At 44.0% G+C, this 13,221-nt stretch overlaps 1 protein-coding gene across 1 annotated transcript in view; it reads right to left on the bottom strand.

The window, feature by feature from the left end:
* The window catches only part of chrna8 (cholinergic receptor, nicotinic, alpha 8), a 181,081-nt gene extending 168,494 nt beyond the window's left edge, over window positions 1-12,587 (bottom strand). The window contains exon 1 of the mRNA XM_070871266.1: window positions 12,533-12,587. Within this exon, the coding sequence (XP_070727367.1) occupies window positions 12,533-12,587 (55 nt within the window). The remainder of the gene's footprint in view (window positions 1-12,532) is intronic.
* Between the last annotated feature and the right edge of the window lie 634 nt (window positions 12,588-13,221).

Raw genomic sequence — 13,221 nt, 5'->3', positions numbered from 1 at the left:
TGGTTGGCAGACAGGAAGCAGAGAGTCAGGATAAATGGGTCCTTTTCAAAATGGCAGGCAGTGACTAGTGGAGTGGCACAAGGCTCAGTACTGGGACCCCAGCTCTTTACAATATACATCAATGATTTGGATGAAGGAATTGAGTGTAATATCTCCAAGTTTGCAGATGACACTAAACTGGGTGGCGGTGTGAGCTGTGAGGAGGACACTAAGAGGCTACAGGGTGACTTGGACAGGTTAGGTGAGTGGGCAAATACATGGCAAATGCAGTATAATGTGAATAAATGTGAGGTTATCCACTTTGGGGACAAAAACGCGAAGTCAGAATATTATCTGAATGGCAGCAGATTAAGAAAAGGGGAGGTGCAACGAGACCTGGGTGTCATGGTTCATCAGTCATTGAAAGTTGGCATACAGGTACAGCAGGTGGTGAAGAAGGCAAATGGTATGTTGGCCTTCATAGCTAAGGGATTTGCGTATAGGAGCAGGGAGGTCTTACTGTAGTTGTACAGGGCCTTGGTGAGGCCTCACCTGGAATATTGTGTTCAGTTTTGGTCTCCTAATCTGAGGAAGGACGTTCTTGCTATTGAGGGAGTGCAGTAAAGGTTCACCAGACTGATTCCCAGGATGGCAGGACTGACATATGAGGAGAGACTGGATCAACTGAGCCTTTATACATTGGAGTTTAGAAGGATGAGAGGGGATCTCATTGAAATACATAAGATTCTTACGGGACGGGACAGGTTAGATGCGGGTAGAATGTTCCCGATGTTGGGGAAGTCCAGAACCAGTCTTAGGATAAGGGATAGGCCATTTAGGACTGAGATGAGGAGAAACTTCTTCACTCAGAGAGTTGTTAACCTGTGGAATTCCCTGCTGCAGAGAGTTGTTGATGCCAATTCATTGGATATATTGAAGAGAGATTTAGATATGGCCCTTAGGGCTAAGGGGATCAAGGGGTATGGAGAGAAAGCAGGAAAGGGGTACTGAGGGAATGATCAACCATGATCTTATTGAATGGTGGTGCAGGCTCGAAGTGCCGAATGGCCCACTCCTGCACCTATTTTCTATGTTTCTATGTTTCTAGAATGTATTAAGTTTATTAGCTGAATAAATTGGTCTGCTCGAAAGGCAAACAGAAATGATGTCTGAATCACTTCAAACCAAAAGGCGGATCGATTTCTTTGCACTATAACGAAAGATCAGAATTCTACTTAACTGTTCTACATATTACTTGCCATGTCCTTCAGTTTAAAGAGGTCATGGGGTTAAAGGGGTATAGCACTTGTGTTTCAGGTGCTGTGCGGCCTACCACATTCCCAAAATGGCGTGCAGGATGTGCGTGTTCACATCCAACCTGAAGCGCGCCGCACTCGGTGAGGACAAACAAAAGGTATTCTTTGCCCACGCATGAAACAGGCATTAGGCCCTTTGCATATGCAAATAAGGGGTCTCACACCTGCTTCAATTCCCCGCTCCTACGTTGGTTTACCCTGAAGCAGCCAGTGCCACGGCAGGCCGCACTCATGGAAACCAGCCCTAAGGATCGCCTGTATATCATATCATATCATAGGCAGTTCTTCGAAATCGACTTGCTTCCACTCTAAAAATGAGTTCTCAGGTGATTGTATAGTCCAATGTGGAAATTACAGTCTCTGTCACAGGTGGTGCAGACAGTGGTTGAAGGAAAGGGTGGGTGGGGAGCCTGGTTTGCCGCACACTCCTTCCGATGTCTGCGCTTGATTTCTGCATGCTCTCAGCGCCCTCCCGGATGCTCTTCCTCCAGTTTGGGCAGTCTTGGGCCAAGGATTCCCAGGTCCAGTGGGCATGTTGCATTTTATCAAGGAGGATTTGAGGGTGTCCTTAAAACGTTTCCTCTGCCCACCTGGGGCTCGCTTGCCGTGTAGGAGTTCCGAGTAGAGCGCTTGCTTTGGGAGTCTCATGTCGGGAATGCGGACGATGTGGCCCAGCCAATGGAGCTGGTCGAGTGTGGACAATGCTTCGATGCTGGGGATGTTGGCCTGAGTGAGAACACTGATGTTGGTGCGTCTACCCTCCCAGTGGATTTTCAGGATCTTGCAGAGGCAGTGCTGGTGGTACTTCTCCAGTGCTTTGACTTGTCTACTGTATACTGTATACTGTATATAGTCCACATCTCTCAGCCATATAGGAGGGTGGGTATCACTACTGTCCTGTAGACCATAAGCTTGGTGCCAGATTTGAGGTCCTGGTCTTCGAACACTCTCTTCCTCAGGCGACCGAAGGCTGCGCTGGCACACTGGAGGTATTGGACCTCATCATCGATGTCTGCCCTTGCTGATAATAGGCTCCCAAGGTATGGAAAATGGTCAACGTTATCCAAGGCTGCGCCGTGGATTTTGATGACCAGGGGGCAGTGCTGTGTGGCGGGGTCAGGTTGGTGGAGGACCTTTGTTTTATGGATGTTTAGTGTAAGGTCCATGCTTTCATATGCCTCGGTGAAGATGTTGATGATGGATTGGAGTTCGGCCTCTGAATGTGCGCAGACGCAAGTGTCGTCTGCGTACTGTAATTCGATGACAGAGGATGGGACGACCTTAGATCTAGCCTGGAGGCCTGCAACAGAGAAGGTAAGTAACTTACCTGAAACAATTGATGGGAGGGGCAGGAAGACGCCACATCAAGGGGCCCTCCCAATCGCCATCGCTCCCACTCCACCCCTGCACAGCCCCGGCCCATGGTCCCTCTTATCTCGCGACCCCCCACTCCCCCTCCCATCCCTGACTGGACCCACCTACCTGAGGGGCTCTGCATCGCTGGCAGAGGCCTGATTTTTCTTTAGTTCTATCCTTTCTTCTGTTATATTATATTAAGCTGACCAAAGCAAGAAATTCTGAAAGGTTTTTACCTTATGTTAGTAACTATATATTTGCAGTATGTTGTAGATGTGGTTAAATAAGCAGCTTGTTAGAGGTCTAAGTCAGTTATTTCAAGTTGTTAATGCATCTGAGACGAGCTACGATTTAATTGTTACCTATAACTGCATAAATGCAGTATATAATATGATCCAAGGTGCTGATTGTGATATTTGTTTTTTAAGTCATTATGCAGGGATAACTTTGGAGCAAAGATAACACTCTAGACTCCACTTCAAAATCAACATTTCCATTCAAAGAGAATTGTAAGTCAAATTGGCAATTAATCCTTAACGGGCTCCACTTACAAGTATACTTGTTAGGCAGCAGCCCGATTTGGACACAGAGAAACCTCTCCACGATCATGTCAGTGATGTGATGGAGACAATCTTGTCTTATTTACTATCAGATAAGCTGAAAAAAACCAACCTCTTGAGCTGGTTTTGGACAATTAAAAAACTTTTTTCAAGGTTGCTTCCATCTCCAAAGTGAATGGTAAAAGTCTATCAAAAAACTCTAACGTGAAGAGAGTGGTCTTTTTGGGTAGATTTAGATTCAGCCCACAAACACTTAATTGGTAAACTTTGGCTATTGTTTCCTTAAATCTATCTTTAACGAATTTATAAAGAAACATTCTTGAATACGGCTTTTAATTTTAATTGTTTTCCCCTCCACAGTTCGAAGAATATGTTATTTTTAAACTTTAGAAACAGTCCACAAAATACTGGGGCATAAATTAGTCTGAGCCCATTTTCACGCCTAGTCTTGGCATGGCACAAGTAGTGGGTGCCCGAACAGAGAGGCCCGAGGCCCGAGGCCCTCCCGAAACTGGGCCAAGGGCCTCATCTACATCTTCGGGGTGAGCTGCTGACGCTTGTCACATCTCCATGTTTAGAGCATAAAAAATCATGAAATAAGGTAAAGCTATCCGAACCCTTAAACTTGCTTCTACCTCAAACAGACAACCTACGCTGTCACAGACTCTGCACAAACCATCCAGTTTTGTGAGAGGTGAATAATCATTCCCAAATGAATAAGAATAGGAGAGTTCTTCCCGGTCCTGGTCAATATTTATCCTTCGACCAACATCGTTAAAACAGATTATCTGATCATTAGCACATTGCCGTCTGTGGCAGCTTGCTGTGCACAAATTGGCTGCCGTGTTTCCTACATTACAACAGGGACTTAATTGGCTGTAAAGCGCTTTGGAACGCCCTGAGGTTGTGAAAGGCACTATATAAATGCAAGCTCTTTCTTTAATCACAGCTAAAATTTTCAGGAGGGTAAAACTCCCTGAAATTTCCCTTTTATCCACAAAGACAATTCAGCAAATATAATCCACCATATCAGAATAACATTACAGTTAATATTACTTGATCGAGGATGGCTATATTCTTCAGATGACATTTCTACATTCAAGCAGCGTGACAAATATGATTTTCTAGAATATGATCATTTAAATTTATATTTATCCTCATAATCTTTAGTCTGGTCCTTAGCCAGGTATTTATTCAGCCCATTTTTAAAATTAGTTCATTGGTATAGTATTAGCTGCTTCTGCTGGGAGTCTATCCTATATATGCATTACTCTGCAAGGAAAAGGATTTGTTTAACCTCCAAATTCACTTGAGTCGTGGGAATTTAGCATTCATGTCTCATTCTGTGATCATGGTTGAAGTAAAATAACCTTGAATTAAAGTAGCCTCCTTACATCTCTATTATCCATTCCTTTCAATGTTTTTCAATGACATGAAACATAGAAACATAGAAATTAGATGCAGCAGTAGGCCATTCGGCCCTTTGAGCCTGCACCACCATTCAATATGATCATGGCTGATCATGCAACTTCAGTACCCCATTCCTGCTTTCTCTCCATACCCCTTGATCCCTTTAGCCATAAAGGCCACATCTAACTCCCTTTTGAATATATCTAACAAACAGGCCTCAACAACTTTCTGTGGTACAGAATTCCACAGGTTCACAATTCTCTGAGTGAAGAAGTTTCTCCTCATCTCGGTCCTAAATGGCTTACCCCTTATCCTTAGACTGTGACCCCTGGTTCTGGACTTCCCCAACGTCGGGAACATTCTTCCTGCATCTAACCTGTTTCTATGAGATCCCCTCTCATTCTTCTAAATTCCAGTGAATATAAGCCGAGTTGATCCAGTCTTTCTTCATATGTCAGCCCTGCCATCCCGGGAATCTGTCTGGTGAACCTTCGTTGCACTCCCTCAATAGCAAGAATGTCCTTCCTCAGATTAGGAGACCAAAACTGTACACAACATTCAAGGTGTGGCCTCAACAAGGCCCTGTACAATGCAGTAAGACCTCCCTGCTCCTACACTCAAATCGTCTCGCTATGAAGGCCAACATGCCATTTGCCTTCTTCACCGCCTGCTGTACCTGCATGCCAACTTTCAATGACTGATGTACCATGACATCCAGGTCTCATTGCAACCTCCCCTTTTACTAATCCGTCACCATTCAGATAATATTCTGCCTTCCTGTTTTTGCCACCAAAGTGAATAACCTCACATTTATCTACATTATACTGCATCTGCCATGCATTTGTCTACTCACCTAACCTGTCCAAGTCGCCCTGCAGTCTCTTAGCATCTTCCTCACAGCTCACACTGCCACCCAGCTTAGTGTCATCTGCAAACTTGGAGATATTACATTCAATTTCTTCATCTAAATCATTAATGTATATTGTAAAAAGCTGGTGTCCCAGCACTGAACCTTGCAGTACCGCACTAGTCACTGCCTGCCATTCTGAAAAGGAAAGGACCCATTTATTCCTACTCATTCCTGTCTGCCAACCAGTTCTGTATCCACGTCAATACATTACCCCTAATACCATGTGCTTTAATTTTGCACACCAATTTCTTGTGTGGGACCTTGTCAAAAGCCTTTTGAAAGTCCAAATACACCACATCCACTGGTTCTCCCTTGTCCATTCTATTAGTTACACCCTCCAAAAATTCTAGAAGATTTGTCAAGCATGATTTCCCTTTCATAAATCCATGCTGACTAGGACCGATCCTGTCACTGCTTTCCAAATGCGCGGTTATTACATCTTTAATAATTGATTCCAACATTTTCCCCACTACTGATGTCAGGCTAACCGGTCTATAATTCCATGTTTTCTCTCTCCCTCCTTTTTTAAAAAGTGGGGTTACATTAGCTACCCTCCAGTCCATAGAAACTGATCCAGAGTCTATAGAATGCATCCACTATTTCTAGGGTCACTTCCTTAAGTACTCTGGGATGCAGACTATCAGGCCCTGGGGATTTATCGGCCTTCAATACCATCAATTTTCCGAATACAATTTGCTGACTAATAAGGATATCCTTCAGTTCCTCCTTCTCGTTAGACCCTCGGTCCCCTAGTAATTCCGTTCGGGTATTTGTGTCTTCCTTAGTGAAGACAGAACCAAAGTATTTGTTCAATTGGTCTGCCATTTCTTTGTTCCCCATTATAAATTCACCTGATTCTGACTGCTAGGGACCTACATTTGTCTTCACTAATATTTTTCTCTTCACATATCTATAGAAGCTTTTGCAGTCAGTTTTTATGTTCCCTGCAAGCATACTCTCATACTCTATTTTCCCACTCCTAATTAAACCCTTTGTCCTCCTCTGCTGAATTCTAAATTTCTCCCAATACTCAGGTTTGTTGCTTTTTCTGGCCAATTTATATGCCTCTTCTTTGGATTTTACACCATCCATGATTTCCCTTGTTAGCCATGGTTGAGCCACCTTCCCTGTTTTATTTTTACACCAGACAGGGATGTACAATTGTTGAAGTTCATCCATGTGATCTTTAATTGTCTGCCATTGCCTATCCACCGTCAACCCTTTAAGTATCATTCGCCAGTCTATCCTAGCCAATTCACGTCTCATACCATCGAAGTTATCTTTCTTTAAGTTCAGGACCCTAGTCTCTGAATTAACTGTGTCTTAATGAAGAATTCTACCATATTATGGTCACTCTTCCCCAAGGAGCCTCACACAACAAGATTGCTAATTAATCCTCTCTCATTACACAACACCCAGTCTAGGATAGCCAGCTCTCTAGTTGGTTCCTCGACATATTGAACTAGCAAACCATCCCTTATACACTCCAGGAAATCTTCCTCCACTGTATTGCTACCAGTTTGGTTAGCCCAATCTTTATGTAGATTAAAGTCACCCATATTAACTGCTGTACCCTTATTGCATGTTTCCCTAATTTCCTGCTTGATGCCATCCCCAACCTCACTACTACTGTTTGTTGGTCTGTACACAACTCCCACTAGCGTTTTCTGCTCTTTGGTGTTCCGCAGGTCTACCATATAGATTCCACATCATCCAAGCTAATGTCCTTCCTTACTATTGCGATAATCTCCTCTTTAACCAGCAACGCTACCCCACTTCCTTTTCCTTTCTGTCTATCCTTCCAGAATGTCTTTATCATTTCTTTAGTGAAATGAAATAAATCCTGGTAAAAAAAAATATCAGCAATGGAACCTCATTTACATATTGGCCCAGAAATTGCGATTGGAAGCGGGTATCTCCTACTGCAAAAAAATAATGAAAGTACCTGGTGATCCTGGATGCGCAGCTCAACACAGAGGCCCACGCATCCCAGGAGCGTAAGCATATCCTGGGATTGCGTGGGCCGGAGCACCAATCGAAATGAAGTATTTTCTAATTGATAATAATGGTGAGTTCTGTTTGTATGTAGCTCCCATTACTATGAATGGGAATACCCCCCAAAACAAAGAAAACACAATACATATACAATAATAACCTCACTTATTAAAAATTCCAGAAATTGAATTCAATTAAATTAAATATTTTTAGAAAAACATTTTTCTTTTTGAAATTTAAAAAAATGTTTTAATAGTGTTAAAAATAAACTTGCCTTCATGGACAGGAATTTTAATATAAAAATTAGTCACAACATTTATTTTTTCTATTTTTAAAACTCTTACGCCAGTAAAAGCAGGTCTTTCCCCTACTTTTACTAGGTGTAAGAGTTTTAAGGACATTCGCTGGGCAGAAGTTGGGCAAATAGCACAAATCTGTGCCCGCGGAGGCCCTTTACTTTCGCATTCATACGATCTGACAAAAGACATTTAGACATCTCGCAAGTGCCAGGTTTAGGCACATGCGCAATGTACACCCAAACCCGGAACTTGCGGGGCCACGTCGGGAGCGTGCACACATCATACGCACCCGGCGAGGCCGCAAGTTATGGCCCTTTATAATCATGGACCCGCCTCACAGGTTACTCACCGACCCCAAATCTGCTGTGGTTAAACCTGAAGTAGGCGTGGTTGCGGCGGGTTGGGGTCGGGTTTCACATTCTCAGCAATATTGAGCCCCCTCCTGATCCTCTCCTGCACCTTGTGGGGAGGGTGGGGGGATTTAAAATTCCCGCGTTATCTCTAATGTATTAATGTTGTTTTGAAAGTAGAATGTCCAAAATTGTTCATGAAATACCAACTATGACCTTATCTATAAAGGTTAATACAGAGTTAAAATGCCCTAATTTGCCCCATTATCAACTGATCTTGAGACACACGACCTGAGATAATATATCGGGGGCGAAAATTCCGTAATGCCCGTTTGGGGGCGGTAATAGCCGCGAGGCGGGATTTCCTGCGCCAGGCGTGGATGTCCCGGCCTGCAATCTAAATTTGGGTTACCGCCCCCGAGAGCAAGTGAGTGAAAAATATCGTGCTCCACTTGCTCTGTGGGACGCAAGCGGGTGGAAGGGTTCAGCGAGGGGCTGAGCGTTACGTGGTGGGATGCATAGTGCTGCCACGTGGACTCTGCGGGGAGAAACAGGTCCCTACCTGGACCACCGGGGAGCGGGGTGCCGTGGTATCAGCTCACACACAAGTAGAGTGCCAGGCTGGAAAATCCCGACCTGGACCTCGCGATTCAACATCCAGCAGGCTTGCCACTTCCCTTTAAATTTTGTCCCGCAAGCGGCCTGCAGCTCGTATGCACCCCGTGAGGTGGTCGCTGACATCGCCCAGTGCAGCTTCAGGGGGCACTCCCGAATTTTCGCTCCAGGGCTAAAAAGGGTTGCTGCTCCGGCGATGATGATGCTACCGGTTACCGCCTCTGCTAAACTCCCCTGGAATTTCACGGGAGTTGTTGGTGGTGCCGCGCCGAGGTAAAAAGTTGTTTGCCCCCTCGTCCCCCCCCGTCAGCGCCCCCATAATGTTTTATAGAATGTCCAAGAAATTCCACTCACCCAATGCTGCTCTGAAGCACTTTGAATCATAGAATCTTACAGCACGGAAGGAGGCCGCTTGGCCCATTGTTACTGTGCCAGCTCTTTTTGAAAAGGTTATCTGAATAGTCCCACTGCCCTGCACTTTCTCCATAGCCCTGCAATTTCTTTCCTTTTCAACTATATATCCAATTGCCCTTTGAAACTTACTGCTGAAACTGCTTCCAACACCCTTTCAGGCAGTGTATTCCAGATCATAACAACTTGCTGCGTAAAAACAATTGTCCTCGGCTCTGCCCTGATTCTTTTGCCAATTACCTTACATCTGTGTCTTCTGGTTAATGATCTTTCTGCCAGTAGAAATAGTTTCTCATTATTTACTCTATCAAAACCCCATATCATTTTGAACACCTCTATTAAACCTCCCCTTAACCTTCTTTAATCTAACAAAAATAATCCCAGTCTCTCCACGTGCCCCTAATCCCTGGTACCATTCTAGTACATCTCCTCTGCACTCTTTCCATCATTCTTCTGAAAGTGTGGTGCCCAGAACCGGATACAATACTCCAGCTCCGGCCGAACCAGTGGTTTATAAAGATGTAGCATAACTTCCTTGTGTAAGGTCACTTAACTCAGTACAGACCAGGAATTGAACCTGCGACTTGCTGCTCTGTGTGGTTTCACTACATTGGCTTGAGTAACTGAGCCATCAGGGAGGGCTTTTCAGCCAGTTTCAAGCAACCAGGGAACCAAAATCTGTGCATTCCAGCAGATAAAAATAGATGTCAGAAGCAAGCAGGATGCTATTTTTAAATAAGAAAAAGTAAGAAATAAAGTAAAATAAAAGTTAAAACATCAAATATTGAAGAAAAAAACCCAAGAAAGGAATAGAGATTGGGGAAGCAAAAGCATAATACTGCGGATGCTGGAATCTGGAATAAAAACAGAAAATGCTGGAAATCTCAGCTGGTCAGGCAGCATCTGTGGAGAGGAAGCAGAGTTAACGTTTCAGGTCGATGACACTTCATCAGAACTCTGACCCGAAACATCAACTCCTCTGCTTCCTCTCCACAGATGCTGCCTGACGTGCTGAGATTTTCAGCATTTTCAGAGAACGGGGAAGAGTCGACAGAGGAGAAGTTAACTCTATAGCAATGCGGTAATAATAAATACTTCTAACTTCTCAGCAGCACCTTTGCTGTTCTGGATGTTCAGCCTCATTATTCCTGAGTGAAAGACTTTACAATGGCAGGGACAATAAGTGCATGATTCCCTGGAGCGACAAGCAGTCGAAGAGCTAAGTTCTGGATTTCACTAATAAAAATGGCATTAAAATGAACTGTGATGAGGGTGAATCATTTTTAGACATCTTTCCTGAATGTAGCCTCAGAAAGGAAGCTATTTATTTGGCTCAGTCTTTCAATTATTAAGAGGATAATCTAATAAGCTGCAAGCCCCTCTAATCACTGCAGAGAAATGATTGATCAACCAGCATCCAAAATACTTGCAAGGTCTCCTTGAGGAAGTGTTACTCTAAAGAGTAAGAGCATTTGATTTTAATTCAAAGTAAGTTATTTCTAACCTTGTACAGATCAATGGTGAGGCAACATTTGGATAAATGCATGAAATTTTGGGCATTCTAACTTCAGAAGGAGATCAATGTGCTGCAATGGTTCAAAGAGTGACAAGTGTAATTTTGTGGTTTAGGGCTCTAAATTGTGAGGGACTTCAGAGCTGTCTGTCTGTAACTAGGTACTAGGGGAATGTAAGTGTACTCAAGTTGACTTGAATATGAGTATCTTTCATGATTTATCTCTGTGGCCATCAAATTCCAGGATCTATACGATGCCATCCAGGACTTCTTCCTCATAAATCTAAGAGTGCACATCTGTTATCATGTAACCATAACTATTTTTGTGGTTGTATTTTCTCCTTGGCAAGTCAACAACAACCTGCATCGAAATAATGCCTTTAACATAGAAAAAGATACCAAGGTGCTTCACAGAGTCGTAATCAGGTAAAAATGGATACTGAGCCAAAGAAGGAGATCTCAGGAGGAATGACTAAAAGCTTGGTTAAAAGGCGAGTTTTAAGGAGACTTTCAAAGGAGGAGGCGAAGGTGGTTAGGCAAATGGCATTCCAAAGTGTGGGGCTTAGTTGGCTGAAGGTAACCACCAATGGTGGGGTGAATTGAGGGAGCAATGCATAAGAGGCAGAGGCAGAGTAACAGAGTTCTGAGAAGGTGTGCAGCTTTAAGAGGTCACAGAGATAGGGAGGGGTAAGACCATGAAGGGATTAAAACCCGAGGATGAGAATTTTAAATTTGAGGCAGTGGAGTACCGTGTGCCAATTTGGATAGAAAGGACAAGAGTAATGGGTGAGTGGGATTTGGTGTAGAGTAGGATACAAACAGCAGTGTGTTGGATGAGCTGAAGTTTATGAAGGGTGGATGATGGAAGGCTGACCAGAAAAGCATTGGAATAACTGAATCTTGAGGTGACAGAGGCACGAATGTGGGTTTCAGCAGCAGATTGGCTAGGGCACGGTCAGAGGCAGGCAAAGTTATGGAGGTGGAAATAAGCAGTCTATGTGATGGAAAGGAAATGGGGTTGGAAGCTGAGCTTGAGGCCAAGTAGGACGCCAAGGTTGTGAACAGATTGATTCATTCTGAGAGGGGGATGGAATTAGTGGCAAGGGTATGGAGTTTGTGGAGGGGGCGAGGGTCCAACTGGAAGATATTGCAGCTCATCCAGGACTAGATATTGGACATGCAGTCTGACAACACAGAGGCATTTGAAGGGTCATGAGAGGTGGGGGAGTAGTAGAGCTGGGTATTGTCAGCATACACGTGGAAGCTGACCCAATATCTTCAGATGATGTCACCATGAGGCAGCATATAGAGGAGGAAGAAGAGGAAGCAAACTATGCATCCGGAAGGAACTCCAGTGGTAAATGTACAGGGCAGGAAGAGAAGCCATTGCTGGAGATGCTCTGGCTATGCTCAGACAGTTAAGGCAGACAGATAGTGAGGGCAATCCTACTGAGCTGGACACCGGAGATGAGACACTGGAAGAGCACGGTGTGGTCATCCATATCGTAGGCTGCAGAGAGGCAAGGAGAATGAAGAGAAAAAATACACAGTCACAGAGAATGCCATTTATGATTTAGATTTGAGCCATTTCAGTGCTGTGGCAGGGGCGGAAACATGATTGAAGAGATTCAAACATGATACGAGGGAAGGATTGGCATGTACTTGAGAGATGACAACTCGTTCAACATTAGTTAAAACACCCTGTGGAGCTGCATAAGTAGGGCAAAATGTTGTACTTTTTATCTTTCATCCCTCCTCAGTTTATGTTGTTGATTTTGCTTATTTATCAATAAAATATTTACAGGAAATTAAGCTTACCAATGAGGTCCCATTCTCCATTTGGAATATAGGTAGAAATATCAGCTTCCATCATCTGCAGGTCCAATAGCCAACCATTATGCGTCCAGGAGCCAAATTTTAACTGACACCTCTGGACGTCAAAGGGGAACCAGCGGACATCGACGTAGCAGGTGCTCTTCAGAATAGCTACATTTTCCAAAGGCATTAAAACAGATCATTTCAATTGTAAATTAAGAGATTTTTTTTTCACAATCACAGTTCAATTTTATTGAAAGAATTTAGCTTTGAAGTTCCAACCCTTGGGGATGGAATTCAGTTGGATCCACCGAATTTCTGTCCCATGTAACATACCGGGAAGGGGGGAGGGAGGTGTTGTGGAGCAGGGCAGGCACAACTTCTGCTCACTCTACTTATGCCCCACAAGAATTTTGGTGACATTCCCGAGAACAGGCATGAGTTTTGTTTGTGTACCTACAAAATACCCTTGTGGACCGACGAAGGTCAATGTCTCCAACGTTAGTTGATCACATTCTCTGGGTAAATATTCTCCATAAGAAATAGTGAAACAATGGGGCAGAAATTCCTCTGGGGGTCTTCCCGCGGGCAATTGCTCCTTGCTGGATATTTTTTACGAATTTACCTGGTGGCCTAGGAGGCACTCTAATTTCCAATGGGGAGGCCTTCTCCTCCCGTGCTGCGAAGCGTGC

The sequence above is a fragment of the Pristiophorus japonicus genome, chromosome 1, assembly GCF_044704955.1.
Source record: "Pristiophorus japonicus isolate sPriJap1 chromosome 1, sPriJap1.hap1, whole genome shotgun sequence".
In the NCBI taxonomy this organism is placed as follows: Eukaryota; Metazoa; Chordata; class Chondrichthyes; family Pristiophoridae; genus Pristiophorus; species Pristiophorus japonicus.
Note: the sequence above shows the minus strand (reverse complement) of the source record. Positions and strands in the feature narration are given on the sequence as shown.